Source organism: Notechis scutatus, chromosome 13 (genome assembly GCF_049901735.1).
Source record: "Notechis scutatus isolate UNSWTSFEM ecotype Mainland chromosome 13, rNotScu1.2, whole genome shotgun sequence".
In the NCBI taxonomy this organism is placed as follows: domain Eukaryota; kingdom Metazoa; phylum Chordata; class Lepidosauria; order Squamata; family Elapidae; genus Notechis; species Notechis scutatus.
Genome location: NC_142021.1, coordinates 2,497,509 through 2,524,947, shown reverse-complemented (window position 1 = coordinate 2,524,947; position 27,439 = coordinate 2,497,509). Strand labels below are relative to the sequence as shown.

At 48.0% G+C, this 27,439-nt stretch overlaps 1 protein-coding gene across 2 annotated transcripts; it reads left to right on the top strand.

The window, feature by feature from the left end:
• The first annotated feature begins 402 nt into the window (after positions 1-402).
• On the top strand, positions 403-27,099 carry INPP5J (inositol polyphosphate-5-phosphatase J). Of its 2 annotated transcripts, none has more exons than XM_087942598.1 (13): positions 403-675; positions 4,894-5,741; positions 11,550-11,660; positions 12,336-12,444; positions 15,940-16,056; positions 16,782-16,957; positions 18,582-18,693; positions 19,999-20,108; positions 21,236-21,419; positions 22,314-22,451; positions 23,238-23,315; positions 24,244-24,348; positions 25,714-27,099. In XM_087942598.1, the coding sequence occupies exons 1-13, from the start codon at positions 559-561 to the stop codon at positions 26,332-26,334; spliced, it is 2,826 nt and encodes a 941-aa protein (XP_087798724.1). In that variant the 5' UTR covers positions 403-558; the 3' UTR covers positions 26,335-27,099. The 2 variants fall into 2 exon arrangements, with proteins under 2 accessions (XP_087798724.1, XP_087798725.1); XM_087942599.1 differs by having other exon boundaries at positions 422-663.
• The last annotated feature ends 340 nt before the right edge of the window (positions 27,100-27,439 follow it).

Genomic DNA, 27,439 nt, shown 5'->3' with positions numbered 1-27,439 from the left:
GACTCAGTCAACTGTCCCACCTCCTCCTTCCTCCTCCTCCTCCTCCTCCTCTTCCCTCCCCCCTTCCTTCTCCTCCTCCTTGCTCCCCCCTCCTCCTCCCTCCCCTTCCTCCTCCTCCTCCTCCTTCCTCCTCCTCCTCCTCTTCCTCCTTCTTCCTTCCTCCTTCCTCCTCCTCCTCCTTCTTCCTCCTCTTCCTCCCTCCTCCTCCTCCTCCTCCTCTCCCTCCCCTTTCTCCTCCTCCTCCTCCTTCCTCCTCCTCCCTCCCCTTCCTCCTCCTCCTCCTCCTTCCTCCTCCTCCCTCCCCTTTCCTCATCCTCCTCCTCCTTCCTCCTCCTTCCTCCTCTTCCTCCCCCTCCTCCTCCTCCTCCTCCTCCTCCCCTCCCCCTCCTCCTCCTCCTCCTCTTCCTCCATCCCCGAGCCGGCGGCGGCGGCGCGGCGAGGCCGAGCGGGGCTGCGGTGCCTTTAAGTCCGCACCGGCGGGTGACGCCACCACCGCCCGGGAAAGGGAGCCTCGGCGCCGGCCACAGCAGCGCGAGCGGCCCCAGCACCCCCGCCGCGATGGAGCCGCCGCCGCCGCCGCCGCCGCCGCGCCGGAGCGCCGCCGGGAGGAGCAGGCAGGCGCTGCCCAGGGGCCGAGCGGGAGAGCCGGCCGGCTGGCGCAAGGTGAGTCCGCAGGTAAGCCGGGCGAGGGATGCGGGCGTTGCAGGTGAGCGAGGGAAGCGGGCGGGCGGCAGTAAGAGCCCACCGGCGGGGGTCTTTCTCCCCCACCCCACCCCACGACTCGGCCCGCCGTGCACGGCCGAGAGCGAGAGAGAGCGCGCGCATCCCGGGCGCACGTGTAGGCGGCGGGCTGGAGAGGGACGCGAGCGCGCGTGGCTTGCTCCTCTCCCCATCCCTGTGGGAGTCCTTGCGCTCCTTGCGGGCCCGAGAAGACCCCCTCCCCGGGACGGAGCCCCTTCCACGGGACAGAAGAAGAAACCCCCTTCTCCACGGGCGGGTTTCCTTTGCGCCCACCCACCCCACGCCGCGCGTGGACTCTGACCGGGCTGTCGTGGGGTTGGAGGCGGGAGGGGGACGCGTTGGCCCGGAATTCGGGGCTTCCTTGCACCCCTCCCTCCCTGCCCCCCTCCCTTTTGCACAGTACTCGGGAAGGAAGGAAAACCACGCGCGCGCACCCACGCAAACCCACACAGGCGCCCGCGTTTCCTATCCTTTGCAATCGCTGCCCTCCTTGGATGGGGGTGGGGGTGGGGGGCTGGAAGAGACCCCCGGGATGTGGGATCTCTCTGGGGTGTAAAAACCAGCAGGGAAAGGGACCCTGCCCCGAGCAGCTTCCAATCCCTCCATCCACCCCCTTTCTCCTCCTACCCCATCCGGACTAAAAGAGGGAAGGAGCCATTCCCCCCCCCCCCCCCAGCCTCCTGAAGGCCATCCAGCCTGGCCATTGATGCTCCAAACTCCCCCCACCCACCACCCACTATGTCTGCCTGCCCAGGTGCCCTTCCTTCCACCCAGGTGCCCGGGAAGGGAGCCCTGGCGGCGTCTGCTTCGCTCAGCACCTTCCAGAGCGGGTGGAAAGGAGAAAGGAAGGGCAACGGGGGTGCGGGTAGGGGGGTGGGAGGCTCGACTCTCCTCCACACTCTCGGGCACCATTCTGCCGAAGGGGGAAACTGAGGCAGCAGGAGGCCATGGGTGAGGAGGAGAAGAAGAAGAAGAGCGGCCTGGGAGAGAATTGGTCCTCCTAGGGATTGAGGAGGGGGGCTGTGGAGAAAGCTCAGCCTGAGATGCCCAGGGGAAAAAGGTGGGTGGGTGGGCAACAGTTTGTCTCTGGGCTTGGGGACAGTGATGCGAGGGGAGAAGAGAATTGTGCAGAAAGGGAAAGCTCTGGGCCCTCGTTTGGAAGAAGACCCCCCCCCCAAAGGGTTTATTTATTTACTGGTTTTATTTTTATTTAGACAATTGATAGTGCTACCTATTTGCACAGGGCAACGGGAGGTGCCTTGCAAAGATATGGCTGCATTTGTCTGTCCCGGGGCTTGAGATTGGGGGTGGGTGGGTGGGAATTCCTGCCCAGATCACTAACAGATGAACAGATAATCAGAGTTGGAAGGGACCTTGTAGGTCATCTAGTCCAACCCCCACCCAAACATTTCTGACAGATGGAAGTCCAGTCTCTTCTTGAAAGCCTCCAGGGATGAAGCTCCCACAACTTCCGAAGGCAACTTCTGTTCCATGGGTTGATGGTTCTCACGGTCAGAAAATACCTCCTTATTTCCAGGTTGAATCTCTCCTTGTTCAGTTTCCATCCATGGTTCCTTCTCTGGCCTTGGGGTGCTTTGGAAAATAGCTTCACTCCCTCCTCCTCTCTGGGGCAGCCCCTCAAATATTGGAAGGCTGCTATCATGCCCCATTTCCAGATGCCCCCAAAATGCCCTCCCTGGTGTCAAATTGCCAGCCGGGGAGAATCGGATCGATAACTGGGGTGGGTGAATGCCGGACAGGCTCTCCTGTTTTTCAGACAGGATGTAACATACCTGACAAAGGGAGGATATAATTTCACTCTGCTCTTGGCATCTTATTATGTGTTCAGAGTTACTTGACCCTGGCTTGGCTCGCCGCCCAGAGAAAAGACAATTTCTCCGCTTCTAAATCGCTCCAGGAAGGATTAAGGCAAGCCATTGCTCTCCTCCTCCTCCAAAGCCACGAGGGAATTTGACCTGAGACCACCTGAGCCTGGCCTTTTAAAGGGGAGGGGGGTTTGGCCTGTGGAATGGGACCACTGGGCACCGTCAATTTGCCACTGCCAACTGGCCATGGGACAACTCATTGCGGGACAATGCAAACATTCCATTTGATTATTTAAAATTCATGGAAAACATATTTTCATTTTAGAGCTGGAAGGGACCTTGGAGGTCTTCTAGTCCAACCCCTGCTCGTGCAGGAAAGCCCATGCCATTTCAGACCAATGGCTGTCCAGTCTCTTCATAAAAACCTCCAGGGTTGAAGCGCCTACAACTTCTGGTGGCAAGCTGTTCCCCTGGTTAATTGTCCTCACTCTTATGAAGTTTCTCCTTAATTCCAGCTTGCTTCTCTCCTTGTTGAGTTTCCATTTGTTGCTTCTTATTCTGCCTTCTGGTGCTTTGGAGAATAGCTTGACTCCCTCCTTCTTTTGGGCAGCCCCTCAAATATTGGAAGACTGTTATCCTGTCTTCTCCAGTCCTTCTTTTCTCTAGACTGGTCATACCCAAATCCTGCAGCCGTTCTTCATATGTTTTACCCTCCAGGCCCTTAAATCATCCTAGTTGCTCTTCTCCTTCTGAACTTTTTTCCAAAATCCCAACATCTTTCATTTCATCCCTCCTTTTGGCATCCTTTCTTTTATGATTCTATTCCATGATTTCTTCCATATTAGTGTTAACTCTCATCCCGCAGCGAATTATCCTGGGGCGAGCTGGCTGCAGCAAATTGGCCAGGGCGAGTTATCGTAGATAACTTGTGTGAACCCCGGATTGCCTGTTTTCTGCAGGCTGTCAGGATTCCGGCAGTGACCCCCAATTAAATCATGAGTCTCGAGCCAAACTTCCAAAACTTCAAAAAGATTTATTGGGAGTTAAACTGTCTGCCAGTGCCTGGGTGTAGCTGACTCTCAGACACATCATTCATTGTCACCCTTGACCCTGGTTTCCCCACCCCACCAACCTCCTGGGTGTATCCTAATTCATATTCTCCAATGGGACACATCTGTAGCCAAGAGTCATCAATCATCTTCTCCAGTCAGAATTGTGCAAAGCAGAAACTTCAGTCACCTAGTTACTGTCTTTGCAAAACTATGTATGGAATGCACTTTCCGTTTGCAAACTGCTGCACTGCTCCCCACTCCCTTTCTGTTGGCAACTCTAAAAAGACCGTAGGAATATTTTATGAGTTGACGTGGCCCTTCCCAGCCCCACCCTCTCGCTCCTGCCAGAGGCCGGTGGGGGCTTCCACCTCTCTTAAAGGGTGGCCAGAGAATGTCAGGCAGTGGCAAAGTTCCATGGCTGTTGGGATACAAGAGGGGGAGCCTCCTGCAGAGGCCTGGCCATGGCGCCATGGCCAAGGACTCCTCGGACGAACACCTGGAGGTGGCCCAGATCCTGAGGGTCCAGGTATTGCCCATGGCTGACCGGCGCTGGTGCCCATTAAACTTTGGAACTCCGATAGAAGACGCATCTTCCAAGTGAATTGTTGGAACAGAGTGTGAGCCATAGACTCTAGAAAAAGTGCAGAGAAGAGCAACCACGATGATTAGGGGACTGGAGGCTAAAACATATGATGAAAGGTTGCAGGAACTGGGCCTGGCTAGTCTAGGGAAGAGAAGGACCAGGGGAGACAGGAGAGCAGCCTTCCAGTATTTGAGGGGCTGCCCCAGAGAGGAGGAAGGGGGTCAAGCTATTTTCCAAGGCACCTGAAGGCCAGACAAGGAACCATGGATGGAAACTGAACAAGGAGAGATTCAACCTAGAAATAAGGAGGAATTTTCTGACAGTGAGAGCAGTCAACCCATGGTACAGAAGTTGCCTTGGGAGGTTGTGGGAGCTTCATCCCTGGAGGCTTTCAAGAAGTTTATTCTAGTCTAGTGAAGAGAAGGACCAGGGGAGATAGGAACCCCACAAGCCTTAAAGTCGCTAAGGTTGGAGACCCCAGGGCTAAGGGGCGCCCGGAACAGCCTGCGATACAACTTAGTCAGACCCCAGAATGTGACAAGTAAGACAGACAAATGAGCAGAATTGTAGGTCATCTAGTCCAACCCCGCACCCAAGTAGGAGACCCTAGCGTCCCTCTACGTTTCCTAAACAACTCAGCATCTGGCTCCTGTCTGGTTGTCTGAACGGCCGTCTCCGTCTTCTCTTTCAGAGGGATTTAGGGCACCCGGGACCACCCTCCCCACTCCCCGCGCAGCCCACCCCTCCTCGAGGGAGCCTTGTGGGGCTGGCCTCCCCAGGGGTCTTCTCTCCCGCTGCCGTGCCCTTTGTCCCGGAAGGAGCCATTCGCTACCAGCCGGAGGGATCGAGTGGGGTCTCCTACGTCGGAGGGAACATGGCCAGCGGGACGCGGACGGATTCCCTGGGCGAAGCGTTCCACACTCGGCTGCAGCCGGACGGGTCACGTCGACGAGCTGAGGCGGAACCCCACGAAAAGGCTGCTGGGGGCAGACCAATCCCGCCTCTCTCCTTGGAGATCAGCAGAGTCCAGCCGGAGGGCTCGGGGCCCTCTGGGTACAACACCCCAACTTTACGGTCTCCGGTGGAGCTGCGGCCTTTGTCTCCTGGATCGGGCAGCTCCTCTTCGCTCTCCAACCTCTCCCCCTCCATGAAACTGAGCCAGTCCCCAAGCAGGGGGGCCCTTCCTGACCTCTGCGCCTTGGACCCCCTGACGTCTGGGATTCTGGCCACCATGGAACGGAAGGAGTCCCTCCCCAAGGCCGAATCCAGCGACCACATTTGCCTGAGCCGGCCAAGCTCGTCCCACCGGTTGGGCTCTCTTTCCAAAGCCATCTCCAGCGAGTACCTCTCGGGGGGCAGGGTGGGGCCTTCCAAATCTGCCATGCTCGCCAAGGCCGAGTCGGAGGAGCTGCCCACCTACTCCAGGGTCCGTCTATCGCCCCAGTTGCAAGACCCGTGGAGCAGCAGCAGCGCCAACCGCACGGAGAACTTCCTGGAAAGGTTCGGCCGGCCACAAACGAGGCAGGACAAGGAGTTTCGGTGAGGTGCAGCCGGGGAGGGGTGGGAGGGGTTGGTGGGTGAGTGGGCGGGTGGGGAGACGGACAGATGGTGGTACGACAAAAGCAGGCGAAAGAGCCTCACCAGAACACCAATTAGAGATTTGCCAGGCAGAAATGCTGGTAGCTTAGTGATAATATTTGCACGATAAGAATGGAATGCACTTTCAGTTCCCAACGGCTGCACTGCGCTTTCAAATTTCGTCTCCCCTCCTTCTGTTCACTCTAAAACAAGCATAGAAGCGTTTTATGAGTTGACACCTTCATTCACAGAGACGTAACTTTAGAGTAGCGTTTCTCAATCTCTAAGCCCGAGGATGGACTCCTTTGGCCCTTCCAGAAGGAACTTAAAACCTGGCTCTGATGGCTGGCTTAGGGCCCCGGTGCTCTTTGCTGGATGTGATTGATGGGGTACAAGAGAAAGCCCGCCAAAAACACCATGGCATCTATACTCTTGGCCTTAGTCTCTTTTAAGTTTCATCGTAATTTTCGGTTTTTATATTTATCTTTTGAGCCGTGGTGGTGCAGTGGTTAGAATGCAGCATTGCAGGCGCAGTGGTTATAATGCAGCACTGCTCACTGTCAGCAGTTTGATCCTGACCGGCTCAAGGTGGACTCAGCCTTCCATCCTTCCGAGGATCCAGATTGTTGGGGTTTGCAAGAGGCTGACTCTGTAAACCGCTTAGAGAGGGCTGGAAAGTACTAGGAAGTGATATATAAGTCTAAGTTCTATTGCCGTTATCGGTCTATAAGCCACCCAGAGCTGCTCCAACAGCGAGACAGGCGGCATATAAATTTAACCGATAAATAAAGTAAAATCAAGATGGGCATTCTGGGAATTGAAGTCCGTTCATCTTAAAGTTAACTAGAAACCTAGGGGGTGACATGATAGCAGCCTTCCAATATCTGAGGGGCTGCCCCAAAGAAGAGGGAGTCAAGCTATTCTCCAAAGCACCTGAGGGCAGGACAAGAAGCAATAAGGATGGAAACTAACCGAGGAGAGAAGCAACTTAGAACTAAGGAGGAATTTCTTGACAGTCAGAACAATTAACCAGCGGAACAGCTTGCCACCAGAAGTTGCGAATGCTCCAACACTGGAAGTTTTTAAAAAGATGTTGGATAACCATTTGTCTGAAATGGTTTAGGGTTTCCTGCCTAAGCAGGGGGTTGGACTAGAAGACCTCCAAGGTCCCTCCCAACTCTGTTATTCTGTTAAACCTTAAGAAGGGAGATGGATGGCAATTCGACAAGCAACTCAGAATGATGGAAAGGCTAAAGCATCTCCCAAAGGTGGGACCCTTCCCCAAATAGGCCAAGTAAGAGTGCCTGATAGAGACAAAGGGCTTGTCCAGATTGCCGGATTCAGATGGGCTGTATCTGGGCCAGCATTTATTTCCATCTTCTGGCCTAACCTCTTCCATTTTTTTTCCCTTTTTTTTTCCCCCTGAGCCTTTTCCATTTGAGCCTCGTCTTTGCGAGTCTGATGGATTGAACATGACATTACCCTCCCTCCTCCCTTACACTCACATTTTGTAAATATGTCTCTGAACACGTGTGCCTTTTGTAGCGTGGCCTGAAATGCCCCGTTTTTTTTTTAAAAATGTCAGTTTGCGTTCTCTCCAACCCCTAGAATAGGAGTAGAATTAGAATGATTAAAATTAGAATTAGAATAGAATAGAATTAGAACACTGAATGTTATATGGTATGGGACTTGTTTTACCAATGGATAGAAAATAGAATAAACTAAAAGGGATTAGATATATTCATAGAGCAATAAAAGAAATTAATGTAATAGGTATATTGGATTTCATTTATACTACATATATGGGAATGTGATTATTACTATGTTGTTAAATTGGATAAGAAGAATATTATTAATAATGGTTAAGTAATTGAAATATGTACCTAATTGACTCATGAATGAAATGGAATGGATTTATTGTATATAAAATAAAAAATTACAAAAAAGTATAGAATTAGAACAGGAATAGAGCAGAACAGAAATTAGAACAGAATAGAAATTAGAACAGAATAGAAATTAGAAACAGAGTAGAAATTAGAACAGAATAGAAATTAGAAACAGAATAGAAATTAGAACAGGACAGAATTCTTTATTGTCCAAGTGTGATTGGATACGCATGGAATTTGTCTCCAGTGCATAAGCTCATCTATAAACAGCAAATAATAGGTCATACTCATAGTTACAGTCATTTAAGTTACAAGCGACATTTGATCACCCATAAGATACCAATAGGACAAGATAGTAGGAAAGATGAGAAGATAGATAAGACGAGAAATGAGACAGTGGGGAAAATGAGAAGGGTCATTGCAATTCAGCCCTACTACACGGATAAAATATCCTTTAAGGGCTAAGACAGTGCAATGGGAATTAAATGTCCAGCAGAGTTTATGGCACGGAGGGAAAAGCTATGACTTTATGTCTGGTTGTTTTGGCATAGTGGCGTCCTGAAGTTGAAACAGTTTATGTCCTGGAGGTGAGGGGTCTGTAGATATTTTCTCGGCCCTCTTTCCGGTTCACGCCAGAAAACTGAAGTTTACAAAGTTGAGAAATACCTGTTTCAGGAGATCCCTGATGCCGGACTGCCAGCTTACCACCTGATGCCTTTTGCAAACCTACCTTACTGGTCTCTTTAAGCCTGCAGTCAGTCTCTTATTTCTGGATGCCAACTGGCTCCCTTCCTTGTGCGCAGTTTAATTAGGCTAATGCCCTGGGATTTGTCACCTCCATCTTAGGCCAAGGAGCTGCCAAGGTCTCCTTCCAGGAGTTTTTCTCAAGGGTGACTAATATCCTCTTGGCCAGCCAGTGTCCTCGAGAAGCGCCTGCCAAAAGCCGCCTCCTGCATTCTTGCAAGAGTGGTGACATCATTGTTGTAGAACATCCCTTGTGGGCTCACTGCATAGGTAGTCCTTGACTTAAAACACTTCATTTAGTGATTGTTCGAAGTTGCAACGGACTTGGAAAAAGGTGACTCGTCGTCTTCTTTTAACGACCCCATAATTCATCCCTTGCGGGGTGGAGTCTGGCCAACCGAATGGAGCCGAGTGTTTACTGGCCAGATGCCCTTCCCGTCACCAGGGCGGAGTTATATTCAACAGATATATATATATATTCTCAACGTGCCCAGAGAGAGAAATCTCTGCCTCTAGCTAGGATTGAATTCACAGCCTCCTGATTGTGAGGCCGTTTTGCACACTTACTGCTTACTGCTGCAGCATCTCCGTGACCCCGTGATCAAAATTCAGATGCTTGGCAACCGACTCATACTTACGACGGCTGCAGTTGTCCTGTTGGAGGAGGGGGGGGTGTCAAGCGTGATTCCCTTGACGACAGTGGCAAGAAAAGTCGTAAAATTCGATGAAACTCGCAGAAAATAATTCCTTTGATGATGTGAGGTCACTATTATCATTCAAGGGCAGAAGGAACAGTTGCTCCCTTTAGCTTGGAAAGCTCAGAAGCCACGTGTCCCGGACTATTTCTTGTTGGAGTTGATGCACACGGCTGACTTGATCTGGCAGAGAGCAGAACCATCACAAGCCCAAACAATTCTGGATTTTTCCGACCTCTTGCCAGAGAATTTGGCTGTCTACCCAAGCGCCGTTTTAACGAACCCTAAGGGGAAAAAAACCCTATATTTTGCATTCTGTTTTTTTTCCTTCCCAGATTAAGATAGCCAGTGAGTGGCATGGTGGCCTAGAGGTTGGAGGTCTTGCCTCACAATCAGGAGGGCTGTGAGTTCAATCCTAGGTAGAGGCAGATATTTCTCTCTCTGGACGCACTGAACAAAACTCTGCCCTGGTGACAGGAAGGGCATCTGGCCAGGAAACACTCCGCTCCATTCATTTGCCCAAGACTCCACCCTGCAAGGCATTACGGGGGTCTTTAAAAGAAGAGGATGACTAGGATGGCCAGTGGTTCTTTTTAAGGGGCCAAGATGTGCCGTGCCTCCATAGAATACAGAATAACGGAGTTGGGAGGGACCTTGAAGGTCATCTAATCCAACCCCCTGCTCAAGCAAGCAGACCCTTCCTCACCTCCCCTTCACCTGCTGGCCAGTTCCTGCCGCAGAGTCTCCTGCCTCTGTCGGTTGATCCCACAAGTGGCTAGAGATCCTTTGCATAACTCCAGCCTGCCTCACATCCCCCATGGAAGACTTCAGGGTGGAGAAGGAAACAGACCCAGTCAAGCTTACTTCCTGCTGCTTGTTGCAAGTCTTCTTGACTTGCTGTTCAAGATGCCGATGTGGGTAGTTGCTGGAAGCCAGATAACATTGCCTGGCGTTCACGCCCCCAATTGCCCCACTTCCATTTATAAATAGCGCTCCTGACATTCATATTTCCAAACCCCCATTAATGCCGGCAAGGAGAGCGAGCGCCGCTTTTCCCCCAGGAGCTGTTTTCACAGGCGATATTTTTACTGCTGTCAAGTTTTGTTTCTTTAGCAAGGAACGAGAGTGGACGCATCCCGAGAGGGTTTTAAGGCACTAAAAGACCTAGTGGGTGCCTTCCTGCATTCCTGCTGTGATGCAGAATTTGGGGGAAAGGGGGAGGTGTGGTCGTTCCGGCACCCTAGACTCCCGATTAGCCAACCACAGTTTAGTCAAGGGCGTTACGCCACGCTGGCCTTGAAACATCTGGATAAAGGTAAAGGTTCCCCTTGCACATCCGTGCTAGTCGTTTCTGGCTCTAGGGGGCGATGCTCAACTCCGTTGCAAAACTGAAGAGCCAGCGCTGTCCGAAGACGTCTCCGTAGTCATGTGGCTAGCATGAGTAAACACTGAAGGCGCACGGAACACTGTTCCCTTCCCACCAAAGGGGTCCCTATTTTTCTACTTGCATTTTTTACGTGCTTTCGAACTGCCAGGTTGGCAGAAGCTGGGACAAGCAACGGGAGCTCACTCCGTGACGCGGCGCTGGGGATTCGAACCGCCGAACTGCCGACCTTTTCTGATCGACACTCTCAGTGTCTTAGCTGCTGCCTTCCTATATTATTAAGGCGTTCCAGGGCTGTATGATCCCTTGGGAAGTTGGGACCCACAATCCAGAAGAAGTCAACAACAAATGACTTCGGTCTGAAAGGCCTGTCTTAGAAGAACAGAGTTGGAAGAGAATTTGTGCGTTTTCCCTTCACCCGCTTGTACGTTGCTGCAGTGGGACGGTGCAATGGAAGGGCAAGACCTCTTGGTAGAACTTCACCAAACGGCTCTTCCCAAGGACTCTAGAAGGGGCCGCTTCCTCCAAGAAGAAGGGCCTCAGCCTCCGGAATTGACAGCTCATCGTAGCCAATTGGCCAGAGTCAACTCAACATGGCCAACTTGCCGCCGGCCACGGGACAACTCGCTGTGGGACAAATGCAAGAATTCAATTTAATTATTTAAAATGATTTTTAAAAATGTTTTATTTATTTTTTTGTCCTTCCCGTTTCATTCTGTCCCTCCTTTGTCATCCTTTCTTTAACGATTCTATCCCACCATTTCTTCAATATGAGTGTAACTCTTTCGTCTCGCAGAGAGTTGGCCACGGCGCGTTTAAGAGAATAACAGGAGAGTTGGAAGGGACCTTGGAGGTCATCCAGTTCAACCCCCTGCTCAAGCAGGAGACCCTATATAACATTTTAAAATAACAGGAGTTGGAAGGGACCTTAGAAGTCATCCAGTCTAACCGCCCTGCCCAAGCGGGAGAGCAGGATGTTGGCTGTTGTAGATTGCCGAAGATCCCACACCAGGTCTGACAAATGTTGGGGTAAAGTTGTTTTTTCCCCCTTTCTCCACAGCATCACAGTGGTCACGTGGAACGTCGGCACCTCCATGCCCCCCAGCGATGTCACCTCCCTCCTGCACCTCAACCCTGGGGACTCTTCTGACAGTGACATGATCGCTATTGGGTAAGGCGGCGGGAAGGCAGGCTTCCTGGGACACTGGCGGGTCCTTTCATGAGCAGGAAACAACCAAGAGAGCGAACCCCAGAATCGGGGGCCCCAAGCTGCCCACTGAATCACTGCAGTCACTAAGTTAATAACCCGGTTGTTAAGTGAATCCGGCTTCCCCTGTTGACTTGGCAAAGATCACAACTAAGAACCGGTTGCCAAGCATTTGTATTTTTGATCGCCTGATTCAGGCGATGCAAAGGTCGTAACTCTGAAAAATGGACATACGTCACTTTTTTCAGTGCTGTTGTAACTTTGAACGGTCACTAAACGAACTCTTGTTAAGTCGAGGAGTAGCAGGACGGCTGTTCTATCCTAAGCTTCCCCAAAAAGCACTAAGCCAACTCTTGAGTCCCGGCAAAACCTCTTTTATTCAACAAATGTGAATTTATTGCATTCACATTCAGCCAACGGCCTGGCAAACAGTCTTGCAAAGGTGTAATTATTAGCTCAGACCTTATCCGTCTTGGAAAGCTGCCCGGTTAATACTTTGGGCAGCAGAGTTAAATAATTCACAATATATAGGGTTGCAAGCGTTGTCAGGCAGTATCTCTGGGGAAGACCTTGGGGGAAGCCTCTGGGTGGGGAGGGCCCGGAAGGAAAGCTGGTGATTTTGCACACTTAATTCTGCAGGTTGCAGGAGGTGAATTCCATGATCAACAAACGCCTGAAAGATGCGCTCTTCACCGACCAGTGGAGTGAACTTTTCATGGAGGTGCTGAGCCCCTTTAATTTCGTCCTGGTAAGCCAGAGTCCAGTCCCCCCCCTCCAATCCTCCCGGCTTTGCGGACTGGCGGGGTGGGAGGGGGAGCGTGCACAGCTGCATTTGCACAAGCGGCGGGCATGCTCGCCCACCGTTCGTGCCGATGGGGCGCATGCACGTGCTCGTGTGTTGCTCACGCAAGTGGGGATGTGCACACACCTGTGCTTGCTTTCCACTTCCACGGTCCAGTTCCGAATGGCTCAAGGGCCAGGAATGGGCCGCAAGCCCAGGGGGTTGGGGAATCCCCCAGGGGTGGGATTCAATTTTTTTTTACAACCGGTTCTGTGGGCGTGGCTTAGTTGGTGGGCGTGGCTTGATGGTCATGTGACTGGCTGGGTGTGGCCAACTCAACATCACTCACATCGAGGCACGCATCTCCTCGCCTGGCCTCTCGTGACTGTGGGGATGCTGCAACAGTCGTAAGTGTGAAAAGTGGTCATAAGTCACTTTTTTCAGTGCCATTGTAACTTTGAATGGTCACTCCATACAAGCAAAGTACCAGCAAAGGAGGGGGAAAAAACTCCAGAGAAGTTCCTGAGACAGGAAGTCTAGTCCTGCCAAGAATGTAATAAGGGTTAACGGAGAGGCAGTTTCTGTAAGCAACACCAGAATGTTTCCTTCCTGCCTTCCTTACAGGATTGGGCCAATAATTTCTTCTAACAACCGGTTCTCCGAACTGCTTAGAATGTTAACAACCGGTTCTAGCGGATAGGGACAAACTGGTAGAATCCCACCCCTGGACTCCCCGTTGTAAGCTTCGAGGTGTGAAGTCTGGCTATAACTTAAGACCATAATGTGCCAAAGATGAACTTAAGCAGAGGCTTTAAAGAACAAAATCCAACTTTAATTGATCAATATGGTTAGGGTAAGATCTATCCTCACATGCACACAAGATAGAGATGAGAGGAAGGCTACAAAGCATATGGAGAAATTAAAGTCTTCGTACACCTTTAAGATCCTTAGAAGTTGAGTAACTGCATTGTAAAACTCTCTAACTTAGATTTACATCTTTCCTTCAAAAGACAAATTGTCTTTCCGGCAATATTTAGCTTTCATTATCTCTTCTCCTATTGTCCTACTAACTGATCACAATTGACCACTTAAGGAGGCTATTAACAGCATACTTCAAAGGTGTGGATTCCTCCCGATGGAGGTAGCTACATTCCCAGAGAGTTACCTTCCCAGGCAGGGGTGATGCTAAGGGTGGAATATATCAGATGGATTCAGATTGATTTAGATGGGAGAATCGTGTGTCTTCATAGGAGAGGGATGTAAATGACTGCAGGCATAATTGTTTTACAACAAGTGGAAGGTGAAGGAAACCTTTTCTACAACAGCAAGATAAGGAATGCCTATAGAGTGATAAATGATTAACAGAAATATTTCTACGTATACAAGAAAACAAATGCCTTACAGCAAGATAGCAAATGCCTATAGAGTAACTCTCTACTTCATGCTACAATATATTCTACTACATTTCTTTATTCATTACCCTTCAGAGGAAAATCCAAAAGGGATTTTTTGCAGGAGTGGTTGACAAAACAAGGCTGTTGGGCAGCTTTAAATCCCTTCGGCATGCATATAGGGCCAACATCTGGATTATTTTGGCATTTGTGAGCGGGGGAGAATTTCAGGGAGTGATTTCCCCCCCCCTTCCTTTCACCCCCAGGTCAGATCCCTGTATCTGCTTTGAGCAGCTTGAAGGGCAAAGGGAGTAGAAGGCTTAAGGCATTTAATTTCCCCTGTAACCCTCCTCCCGCACGTCACGACCCAGCCACATGACACTGAATGCCTGCCAGATTAGCCGGCTCCTCCCCAGCCATGAAAATGAATGAAACTCAAGAAGGATCTGTGGATTCAGCTCACGTGGCCGAAGCAGGAGGCACCAGCACTTCGAAGCAAGCCTCTGAAACACAGAGTTTTCTTATCTTTATATAGCTATATCATTTATATCTCTTATCTATCTATCCATCCATCCATCCATCTATGTTGGCCCATTCTTTCCCCTAAGTTTCCATTTCCCCAAAGATCGTCTGCGGTGTTGCACCATCGTTCTCCCATAATCGTGTATTTTTGTAAGCTATTTTCCTTAAATGTATTTTTGTGATTTTTCCTCCTTTTTTATTCGTCAGCCACAATCCAGAAAAGGGACAGATTTTGCACGTTGGTAGCATTTCACACCAAAGCGACGTGTGAATCGGAAAAGGCTCTAATTAAAATCAAAGAGAATGAATTTTCCCCGCAACCCCTGATTCCGACTGCCAACGCTTCCATTTGTCGAATGTATTTAAGTGGGGGCGGGGGGAGAGAGGCTTCTACCTTTTATTTATTTATTTATTTATTTGCTTTAATTAAAAAATATAAATAGTTTGGCGGGGAAGCATGATCGCTCAGTACACCAGCTGCTGCTTCTCCAAAGCTGTGCAGGTTTTTTTTTTCTCTCCAAAGGACGTTTTTTGCAAATAGAAGCAGATCCTTTTTCTGATCTGTTCCGGAGCACAAGTTCCTGAGCATGTACAGAAGTCACTGCCCTTATAAAGTAGAGCAGATCCATCCCGGCTCAATTACCAGTCAGAAGGACAGGTAATCCTCAACTTCTGACCACAACGGAGGTGACTTAAGTGAGACATTCGTTAAGTCAGTTTCGTCCCCATTTTACGACCTTTCTGGCATCAGTCGTTAAGCGAAATCGCTCCAGTTGTTAAGGGAGTAACCCAGTTGTTAAGTGAATCCGGCTTTCCCCCTGGACTTTGCTTGTGGGAAGGTTGCTGAAGGGAATCATAAGAAGCCGGGACCCGTCATAGATTAGAGGCAGTTGCCAACGGTCTGGATTTTGCTCACGTGGCCGAAGGGATGCTGCAACGGTCATTAAGTGTGACAAATGGTCATAAGTCACAATTTTCAGTCCCCTTGCCCCTGGTCAAGTGAATCTCACGGCCATGCCCAAAGTGGAATGCATGTGCATGCATGTGCATACATGTACGTGTGCCAGAGCACCAGAAACCTGAAGACCAGCTGACTTGTGCGTGCATGGATGTTCTTTGGCCATTTTGGGGGGTGTTTTTGGCCTGGAAATGGCCAGGAAAGTGGCCCAGACAACAGCCTGGAAAACCGCTGGAAAACAGTCTAAAAAACAGCCAGAAAACAACCTGAAAAATGGCCCAGAAAACAGCCCGGAAAACAGCTGGAAAACAGTCTTAAAAACGGCCAGAAAACAACCTGAAAAGTGGCTCAGAAAACAGCCTGGAAAACAGCTAGAAAACAGTCTTAAAAACGGCCAGAAAACAACCTGAAAAATGGCCCAGAAAACAGCTTGGAAAACAGCTAGAAAACAGTCCAAAAAATGGCCAAAAAAACAACCTGAAAAATGGCCCAGAAAACAACCTGGAAAACAGTCTAAAAAACAGATTCTGGAGGTGCAGAATTAAGAACTCAGTGCCTTCCTTTCTCTTGACTACCTTTTTGCTGTTTCAGGTGAGCACGGTACGGATGCAAGGAGTCATCCTCTTTGTCTTTGCCAAGTACTACCACCTGCCTTTCCTGCAGGACATCCAGACCGACTGCACCCGGACGGGCCTCGGGGGTTACTGGGTATGTGAGTTTTGCCCCCAAGCCTGCCTGTCGTGGCGGGATTCATATTTGGGACTAAGCTGGAGGAATCCGGCAGGAGCAATTGAGCAATCAGGATAGAGTGGAAGGGAGGTCTTCTAGTCGGACCCTCTGCTCAACCTGGCCGATCCCATTTCAGACAGATGGTTTCTTAAAAACCTCCAGTGATGGAGCACCCACAACTTCCGAAGGCAACTTCTGTTCCACTGGTTAATTGTCCTCACTGTTAGTATAGGGTATAGGTACTATACACCCTATACTAACTACCTATATACTATATGGTATAGGGTTTCCTGCCTGAGCAGGGGGTTGGACTAGAAGACCTCCAAGATCCCTTCCATCTCTGTTTCTCCTGGTATTCTTTATTCTATTCTATTCTTTCATATTTCTATTCTTTCATATTTCTATTCTTTCATATTTCTATTCTATCATATTTCTATTCTGATTTCATTCTATTCTATTCTATTCTATTCTATTCTATTCTATTCTATTCTATTCTATTCTATTCTTTCATATTTCTATTCTATTTCATATTCTATTTCATATTTCTATTCTATTTTATCATCATTCTATTCTGATTTCATTCTATTCTGTTCTGTTCTGTTCTGTTCTTTCATATTTCTATTCTATTCTATTCTGTCCCGTTTTGTTCCCTTCTATTTTCTCTGCCCCCCCATCTCATGGCTTCTCTCCCTGCCTTCCTCCAGGGCAACAAGGGAGGCGTGAGCGTCCGGCTCTCCATCTTCGGGCACATGGTTTGCTTCTTGAACTGCCACTTGCCGGCACACATGGAGAAGGCGGAGCAGCGGAAGGAGGACTTCACCACAATCCTCCATCTGCAGCAGTTCGAGGGGCCCTCGGCCAACGGCATTCTTGACCACGAGTGAGTACCAGGCCCTTGGGTCCTTCCAGGCTGGGCAAGAAGCCTTGTCCATTCAGAAGGTCCATTTTGAGGCCCGCCCAAAACAGGTTGAACCCAGTCTTTAGAAACAGCAGCTCAATTATAACTTACAATTATCACTAGCAGAAGTGGCATTCAGCCGGTTCGGAACGGTTCTCAAGAACTGGTTGCAAAAATTTTGAGTAGTTCGGAGAACCTGAAAATACTGCCTCTGACTGGCCCCGTCCCCATCTCTTCTCTGCCTCCCGTTGAGTCCCAGTGATTGGCTGGGTCTCTTTTGGTTGCGCTGCCCAGGAGAATGGAGCTGGAAAGCAGGTTAGTGGGGCCGGGAGGGAAGGGGGATTTTGCAGTATCCTTCCCCTGCCATGCCCGCCAAGCCACGTCCACCATGCCACGCCCACAGAACCGGTAATAAAAAAAATTGAATCCCACCATTGATTACTAGGTATCTCAAAAAGTTGAAGAGGAGAGTATGGCAGTGACAAAGATGATGACTGGAGCATTTTGAGCCTCTATGGCAGAGTGGTTAATTATTTCATTTTTCTTTAAATATTCTCATGCCTTATTTTACAATTTTATCTAAATTCTTGTTTAATTTCCATATTCATTACACATCACATTTGCAAGTTTATCACATACTATTATTCCATTCATTGTTCAATATGATTCATCCTAATTCTGATTATCCAAAAATTATCCCCTTTCATTGTCAATTCGAGCTTGCCACCCCTTTCCTTTATACATTCACCCATTTTATTCCCATTAATTCATTGTGAAAGTTTACCATAATATAGTCCTTTTAAATTACCACATTCCACATTAATAACAATAATTCTTTAACTACTAAGTATCACTTACACATTTTTGTGTGTGTGTGTGTGTGTGTGTTTTAAGTCAGATTCCACATGGTATTCCCTTTTCTCAATTACATTCTAAGTCATATATTTATTTCAAAGATATTGATTTCTTCGGTTAATTTTGGGAACTGATAATAGTCTTTCCATTGCAATTTTGTTCTATTTTACTTTATTAATTTATTTGATTCTTTTTGTTAGTTTTTATTGTTTTTATTTAAATATGGTTTTACATTGTGTAAGCCGCCTTGAGTCGTCATGGGAGAATAGGCAGCAATATATATTAAATAAATAAATCAAATAAATAAATCAAATTGACCAGGAAGCTTCTTAATGGGAAGGCGATGGGCATGCATCCTCCCTGGTATGGGGTTCTGGCTTTGGCTTCCTTTGTGTTTTCTACAACTTCAGGGTTGGCACATGCCAGACAAGTCAATTTCTGAAGAGCTAGAGAAGGCCCTTGGTGGGTATATATAGTAATTCCACTTTATTTTGCTATCCAGAGTTGTGGACGTGAGAGGATTAGGGCCAGAAGAATTCCAACGTCTGAATTAATTTTCTTTCAGAAGCAATACATCCTCGGGTACAAAGATTGTTATCCCCGGGTGGAAAGATTCTGGATTCTCTTTCTAACAGGAGAGGAATGAGGTGGCTTTGCAAATCAAAAAGGAAGATCCCGTATCTAAGAGCCTCCTGGATTTTTATTGTTAAAAAGGTTCCCCACTCCTTCCTTCTCCTTGTCTCCCTTCCAGCCTCATCTTCTGGTTTGGGGATCTCAACTTCCGCATCGAGACCCTGGACATCCGCTACGTGAAATACGCCATCGACAACAACATCCTCCATCAGCTCTGGGAGAAGGACCAGGTGAGACATACCTGTGCGTGCAGAGTGTGAGTGCAGGAGTGAGGAAATGGGAAAGTAGCAGCCTGAAGCCTTCTCTTGGTGAGGTCAATCAATCAGAATAGAACTGGAAGGGACCTTGGAGGTCTTCTAGTCTAACCCCCTGCATAAGCAGCAAACCTATACCATTTCAAATGGTTGTCCAATCTCTTCTTGAAAACCTCCAGTGATGAAGCACCTACAACTTCTGAAGGCAAAGCTGTTCCACTGGTTAATTGTTCTAACTGCCAAGAAATGTCTCCTTAATTCCAGGTTGCTTCTCTCCTTGATTAGTTTCCACCCATTGTTTCTTGTCTTGCCTTCTGGTACTTTGGGAACTAAGTTGACTGGTAAGACTGCTACAATGTCCCCCTAATCCTTCTTTTCTCTAGACCGGCCATCCCCAATTCCTGCCACCGTTCTTTATATGTTTTAGCCTCCAGGCCCTTAAATCGTCTTAGTTGATCATCTCTGCACTTTTTCCAAAGTCTCAACATCTTTTTTGGTAATGTGGTGACCAAAACTGTATGCAGCAATCCAGGTGGGGCCTTACTAAAGCTTTGTAAAGCCATACTAATCCTTCACATGATTTTGATTCTATGCCTCTGTTTACACCACCAAGGATTATATTAGCTTTTTTGGCTGCCGCCACACACCACTAGCTTATATTTAACCCTTTAGTTTAGTTTACTTTACTGTCATTGCACCTCGTACAATGAAATTAAATGCCTTCTTCAGTGTATACTATAACTATAAAAAATAAAACACAAGCACCCATCCTTTGCATTCTATGCCATTGAATTGAAAACCCCTGATATTGCATTAATATTGCACTATACAGTAGAATTCAACAGAGTTGCTGCCCTGGGATAGAAGCTGTTTTTCAGCCTATTTGTCCTTGTTTTTATTATTATCCTGTACCATCTACCAGATGGTAGTAGTTATAAAAAAAAAGGGTGCCCAGGATGAGATGGATCTTTGAGGATGTTTTGAACTTTCTTAAGGCAGCGGGAGCTATAAAGCTCTTCCAAAGAGGGGAGAGGGCAACCAGTGATCCTCTGAGGGGCAATGATTAAATGAGTTTTGAAGCCCATAATAATTTTGACAGGGATGTTTCTGGGTAATAATGTTGCTCTTGAACACGCTTGCCTGGTGGAGTGGGCCATGTGGTTGACTGCACCTGGGAGGACAGGAGTAATGCATGACCATGGTGAAGTGGAAGGTGTGGGAGAAAGAGAGAAGGAACCCCAATCTCCCAGCTTTGTCCTCCTGGCTTCTCTCGTTCTGCAGCTTAACATTGCGAAAACTACGTGGCCCATCCTGAAAGGATTCCAAGAGGGGTTCCTCAATTTCCCCCCGACTTTTAAATTTGACGTGGGAACTAACATGTATGACACCAGGTATGGAGGACAGTTGGCGGGTTGGGGATCAGTAGTTGGACTGAGCCAAGACATTGATTGATTGATTGATTGATTGGCGTATGACCACAAGGGAGCCCAAAACCTCTGTGGTTGAATGAGACATTTGTTCAGTGAGTTTTGTCCCCGTTTTATGAACTTTTCAGACTGGGGGGGTGGGGGAGAAACCACAAAACAGACCAAGTCATAGAAAAGGAAAAACAGCTAAACTGCTCTGGAATTTCAGAATTCAAACAGATAAGCACATTTCTTAACATGCAGTTAATAAATGAGGTGCTACATGAGCACCTCTATAAGGGTATCCTTGTCTACTTGAGTGACATTCTCATCTACACTGAGACCATGGACAATCACATACCCCTAGTCCACTGGGTACTGGAAAAATGTTTAGCAGCAAACCTGCCACACAACACCCCAGATTTCATAGCTGTTGAAAAGAAAGACAAAAATATCTGGATAGTGCAGGAAATGCAGGACCTGGACCAGGTCAGAAGAGATGAGAGGAAAAAAACTGGAGAAAATCACCACGTACAAAGACCTGCGAATAGAAGTAGAATGACTGTGGCAAATGAAAGCGAAGTCGGTAACCATTGTAGTAGGGTCTTTGGGTCCAATCCTAAAATATCATTGACATTGTCAAAAATCCCCACCCGTCAATTGCAAAAGGCAGCTTGGCTTATAACGGCTGACATCCTGCGATGAGACCTTGAACCCCATCAAACTTCCACATCTGTTTACCCAGTTCCTGGGGAAGGTCTCAACAGCTGGACAGAGATGCCAGGTCCAGATTGAACATCTGGCTGTGTGATCAACCATAATCATAATTTACAACAGGGGTCCCCACCCCCCCACCCCCATTTTGTGGAGTGGCACTGGGCCACGGCATGCCAGAAACAAGGCCACACAAACAAGGGGAAACTCCATCCATGGGATGCAGGCAACACACAAAATCATGCCCCCCCCCCAGGCCATGGAAAAACATCACCCCATGGGACCGGTCCCTGGTGCCCCAAAGGTTAGGAGCCACTGATTTACAGAATATACACTATGTATTTTATGCCAGCCTCCACTTAGGTCCTCATTTCATGTCTTTTGTGTTGTGACCCCAGTGCTAAAAAGAGGAAACCAGCTTGGACGGACCGTATCCTATGGAAGATCAAAGGTGGGGCCCACCCAGTGCATTCTGGGAGATCCAGCAGTGGGAACCTGACTGTGACCCAGCTCTGCTATTGCAGCCATATGGAGTACACTATGAGCGACCACAAACCCGTGGCCTCCATTTTTGCAGTACAGGTGAGTGCATAGCAGTGGTGGGATTCAATTTTTTTTTTTTTACTACCGATTCTGTGGGCGTGGCTTGGTGGGCGTGGTGTGCCTTGGGCATGGCAGGGGAAGGATATACTGCAAAATCCCCATTCCCTCCCCACCCCACCAACCTGCTTTCCAGCTGTGCAGGGCAACCAAAGAAGACCCAGCCGATCAGCTGGGACTCAATGGGAGGTAGAGAAGAGATGGGGGCGGGGCCAGTCAGAGGTGGGATTGGCTGGTTCTCCAAACTACTTGAAATGTCCACTACCAGTTCTCCAGAACTGGTCAGAACCTGCTAAATACCACCTCTGGTACACAGCCCTATTGATACACACACACACACACACACCTGAGCCTGTGGATAGCTGCTGTTGTGCCACTGACAGCATTAACCTTTTTTTAGGGAAAAAAAACCTGCTCTCGCCATGTTCCTACTGTAACCTTCAGTTACAATTGCCACCTGCTAGTCTTGTCTGCTCAGAAACACTATTAAATGAACTGTTGTAAGTTCCTGGAGAAAAAAGGATGAAGGAGAGCAAGCTACAAAATGTGCTTCTTCTATTTCCTTCCTGCTTTTTGCTTAGCCACTGGTTTCTTGAAAAGCATTTCCTGTGGGAATTGGGTTTAGCTAGTCTAGAGAAAAAGAAGGACTGGGGAGGAACATGAATAGCAGTTTTCCAGGATTTGAGGGGCTGCCACAAAGAAGAGAGGATCAGCCTAATTCTACAAAGCACCAAAAGGCACAACAAAAAAACAATGAATGGAAACTGATCGAAGAGAGAAGCCACCTAGAACTAAGTTTTGATAAATTAGTAACCCAGTTGGTAAGTGAGTCTGGCGATGAATAATGATCAATGATGATCCTAACTCTTCTGGCAGTTTGGTTCCCGAGCTGATGTGCCACTGGTGGAACTCCAAGTGGCCGACGAGTGGACCAAGCCGGAGCAAGCTGTGGTCCACTACAGAACTTCTTCGGCTTTCCACCGCAGTTCCTGGGATTGGATCGCAATCTATCGGGTGAGAAGGGTTGGCCGGGCGAGAGGATTGGCATCCTAAAAGGCAGCGTGAACTCTTCCCAGTGGTGGGCAGATAAATGGAATGATCTGGGTGTCTCAGCAGCCACAGGAGGGCACCGTGGAAACCTCTCGTGATGTATTTATTTATTTGATTTGATTTGTCAATCGCTTACAAGATGGTAGGTGTAAGAATCAAGATGGTAGGTGTAAGAATAAACAGGAGTATGAAAACAGGAAATAGGTACGGATAAATGGGGACAATGGGACAGGGACGGTAGGCATGATGGTGCACTTATGCACGCCCCCTTACAGACCTCTTAGCAATGGGGTGAGGTCAATAGCGGATAGTTTGAGATTAAAGGAGTTAGAGGGGGGTTAGAGGATGTAACAACAGAGTCAGGCAGTGCTTTCCAGGCATTGACCACTCTGTTGCTGAAGTCGTACTTTCTGCAATCAAGTTTGGAGCAATTTACATTGAGTTTGTATCTGTTGTGTGCTCTTGTATTTTTGCAGTTGAAGCGGAAGTAGTCATTGACTGGTAGGACATTGTAGCGGATAATTTTGTGCACTACGCTTAAGTCTAACTGTAGGCGGCTTAGTTCAAGGTTGTCCAAGCCCAAAATCTCAAGCCTGGTGGTGTAGGGTATTCTGTTGCAAGCAGAGGAGTGTAACTACTCTTCTCATGAAATACTTCTGGACTCGCTCAATTGTATTAATGACCAGTATACAGTGCAGATTCCAGACAGATGAGCTGTATTCGAGTATTGGTCTATTTCTGCCCTTGTAGGTGGGTTTCCGGCATTGCAAGGACTACATAGCCTATGTATGGGCCAAGCAGGAAGATGCAGAGAGCCACCTCTACCAGGTAAGGCTATGGGAGCAAACGGAGGTAGGTTAAAAGGTTTAGTCTCAGGAAAAGGCAACATCCAAGGCAGGGGGGGATTCAAAATTTTTAATGACCGGTTCTGTGATCGTGGCTTAGTTGGTGGGCATCATTTTGTTTCTGTCCAACCTCACAGAGTTGGCGTTTTGAAAACAAATGTCCAGAGAGAAAATGGGATAGGAATTAACAAAATAATGGGAAAATAATAATAATAATAATAATAATAATAATAATAATAATAATAATAATAATAATAATAATAATAATAATAATAATAATATAATATAATTAATATAATATAATATAATATAATATAATATAATATAATATAATATAATATAATATAATATAATATAATATAATATAATATAATAAATATAATATAATATAATAATAATATAATATAATATAATATAATATAATATAATATAATATAATATAATATAATATAATATAATATAATATAATAATATAATATAATATAATATAATATAATATAATATAATATAATATAATATAATAAATATAATATAATATAATAATATAATATAATATAATATAATATAATATAATATAATATAATATAATATAATATAATATTTAATATAATATAATATAATATAATATAATATAATATAATATAATATAATATAATATAATATAATATAATATAATATAATATAATATAATATGGAATATAGAATAGAAAATATGGAGTGGAGTGGAGTGGAATGGAAGAGTAGGAGTAAGAGTGAGTAAAAGTTAGAATTAGAGTAGTGTTAGAGTTAGAGTTAATTGGAATTAGAATATGAATTAGAATTATTAGAATGGTTGGTTGGTTGGTTGGTTTGTGGATCCTTTTCTGCTGGGCTTCCATCTCCCCTACTCTCCTTCTCTCTTCCAACTCTAGCTAACGTTTCCCGAGGAGTCCCTGCCTAAAGGGAAGGGGGATTACATCCTTGGCTACTACAGCAACAACTGCGGCTGCATGGTGGGCATGACGGATCCCTTCCAGGTGAGCAACTTTCCATGTACATGGCATGACTGTGTCGAGGTCAATGACTATGACTGCATTTCTGGTGCTTGGCCACCAGCTCACATTTATGCCCGGTTGCAGTGTCCCAGAGACACAGAAAACAAGGATTGGTGACGTTGGTTGCTGGTTTCCTTAAGATTGGCATGACTGACAACCAAAATTGCACTCCCAATTTGGTCATAATTGCAATCTGTAGTTCTAATGTCCGTGGAATTGGATGTGTTATTCTTTTCTAATACTTTCATTCCTGTTGAAACCCAGTTGTGTTCCACACAACAGCATACGAGAACTCTGGTCATTTAGTTCAGTAGCTGCACCAGCAATGAAGGTGTGTGCCATTGCTCTTGGCTAGGAGGCCCTTGTCTGGGATGGGATGAGACACTTCATTGCGGCCAACTCACCATGGCCAAGTCACCCCAGGACAATTCCACAATTTAATGCAATTATTGAAAAGAATTAAACCATTATTTTTGTCATCCCCATTTCATTTTGTCCCTCCTTTAATTATTCCAGTCCACTATTTGTTCGATATTAGTGTGACGATATTAGTCCCACGGCGAGTTGGCCGTGGCGACTTGGTCCCGGCAAATTGGCCATAGGAAGTTGGGTGCAACTTTGTGTGGCTGTGTTTCCACAAAGAACTACACCGGGTTGAGTGGTGTACGGTCAGCGTATTCTGGGAACCCAACGGTTGTCTTTGCATGTTGGGTGATCCAGGCATCCTCCGAAGGGTGCGTTGGTATATTGTGTGAACAGAGCGACTCTGTTCCAAGAGTCCAAGACGATGTACGAACAGTGTTTGTGGTTTGAGGAAAACTGACTTTCCTCCCACTCTCTGTTAGGAATCTGTCCACCAATTAGTTGGGTTGGCAATATATAAACCAGCAATGTATGTTTGTAGCTTTAAGACAAAGTCGCTGCATTGATTTGTACTATGTTCCGATTGGTTGATTGTATTGCGAATTGCCATAAGAGGGAGCTAGAGATCATGGCTTGCTCTCTCTGACATTCTGTTTCTCTGACATTCTGTCTCTCTGACATTTTGTTCTCTGTTGTATTTATGCTGTGCTTATACTTTGATATCTTTGTTTGCTGTAAATGACAAAGGCAACCGGTAAGAAGACTTTGTAATTGGATATTCTTTGGACTGTAAAACGTATATGACCTGGACCGTTTATTGGACTGTGCTATTTCTTAAAGTAAACTTTAACTTAATTTAGTGTATCTGTGTGACTGAATAATTATTCATAACTACTTTCATAAACGTTTCCATGTGCATATCCTTGTTACTCAAGGGTTATTCTGTACATATCATAACACCCTCCCCTCAATTTCCTGGCCTAGATTTCTTTGCCCACCTTGGAGCAAGTCAGCAGTGCCACGGACAGCACCAACAGCACCTCCGAAGAGGACGACGACAGCACATTGGTGCTCCTCGGACCCAAATCCCGCAGCCCCAGCCCCGGCAAGATGCACCGTCACCGTAGCCGCAGCCCCAGCCTGGCCAAGTTCCAGGGTCTGCTCTTGCGATCCTCCAGCCGTGACCAAGGGGCCAGCCGCAGCCCCTCGCCCCAGGGACGCCGCCACAGCACCATTCTGAAGGCGGACATTCCCAGCATCCAGTTTTCCAAGGACAGCCCACGGCACCGCTCCAAGTCGCGGGAGATGGTGCAGAACACCGAGGCCTCCTCTTCCTCCTCTGTCACCTCCCAGGCCCGGACAAGCTGGCGCTTCGAGGAGACTCCGCTGTCCCGAGCCGATCCGCGGAATCTGGGCTTGCTGCCCGCTGTGCGTTTGGAGACGGTGGATCGGGTCATGGGTTCCCGGCGTGACAGCACTGACCCGAGTCAGCCTGGACGAAGGATGAGTCCCACCAGCCCCACGGCCGGGCTCGCGGCCCTGTTTAGTACTTCCCCGCAAGAGGGGTTCCCCCACAATAGCCACAGCTGCGACACCAGACACTAAGGTGGCAGAGCCCACCAGGCAACCATCCTGCGTAGTGTGTGTGACAACGCCCTTTGCCCACTCCCCTCTTGGCCTGCCTTGCACACGCTCACTGCAGCTGTCCCGATGGGGCGCAGACTCAGACATGGAGCTGTCGTGGTGCCACCCGATCCCATCCCCTTGACAGTTGCCCTGTGTCTACATCGGAGCCCAACCAATGGATCCTGTCCCTCCTGTGCTGCTCACCCCACGTCCTCCTTGGGGACAGCTCTTTCTCCCACCAAACACCGAGGTTGGAACCCCAAACTGGATCACCCTAACACTGTTTTGGCCTGTCACGGGGGGACCAGCTGCAGGAAGGAAGCCCCTCGGCCTCCCCTTCATCCGGAGCAGCCCGAAGATTCCTGGCGGTTGGCTGATGAGCTCAGAAGCTCCCAGCTTGAAGACGGAGCGAGAGGAGTACAATATGGAGAAAAGGAGGAGGCCATTTCCGGAGGCTTCCATGTTGTAAGCTCTGAAGGCCCAGCCAGGCTCATGGTGATGGAGAGCCCCCCTCCCCCCAGCAGAATCCCAGCCATGCCCAGGGAGGGGTTCAAGCCAAGGCTGAAGACGAGGGGGCAACTTGGAATGTAGAACTCTGGCGGTGGGGGGGGGAGCCGGGGGGAACTGTGAAATGGGAGGGCTGGTCTCTCTCCAGATTGGGGACCTTCCCCGGGATGAGTTCAGAGTTGAGACAATCTGTCCTACCTCTACCTCTCACTCCCCAATAAATCATCGTACAAATGCTCCAGGAGGCCGTGTCTGCCCTCAAAGCGCAGGGGACGGTGGGCGGCTGAGAAGAGGCGATGCCCACCCCCCAGAGGTGGGATTCACATTTTTTTTTACTACCGGTTCTGTGGGCGTGGCTTGGTGGGCGTGACACGGCTTGGTGGGCGTGGCAGAAGGATGTACCGCAAAATCCCATTCCCTCCGCACGCCACTAACCTGCTTTTCAGCTCCGTTCTCCTATGCAGGGCAACCAAAGGAGACCCAGCGGATCAGCTGGGACTCTGGAGGCGGAGAATAAATGGGGTTGGTGGGGCCAGTCAGAGGCGGCATTGGCTGGTTCTCCAAACTACTCCAAATT

Coding starts and splice junctions, on each gene's coding strand:
- INPP5J (XM_087942598.1), top strand. CDS start 559: ATGGAGCCGCCGCCGCCGCCGCCGCCGCCGCGCCGGAGCGCCGCCGGG. Junction 5,742..11,549: donor AGGCAGGACAAGGAGTTTCG/GTGAGGTGCAGC, acceptor CTTTCTCCACAG/CATCACAGTGGTCACGTGGA. Junction 12,445..15,939: donor GCCCCTTTAATTTCGTCCTG/GTAAGCCAGAGT, acceptor TTGCTGTTTCAG/GTGAGCACGGTACGGATGCA.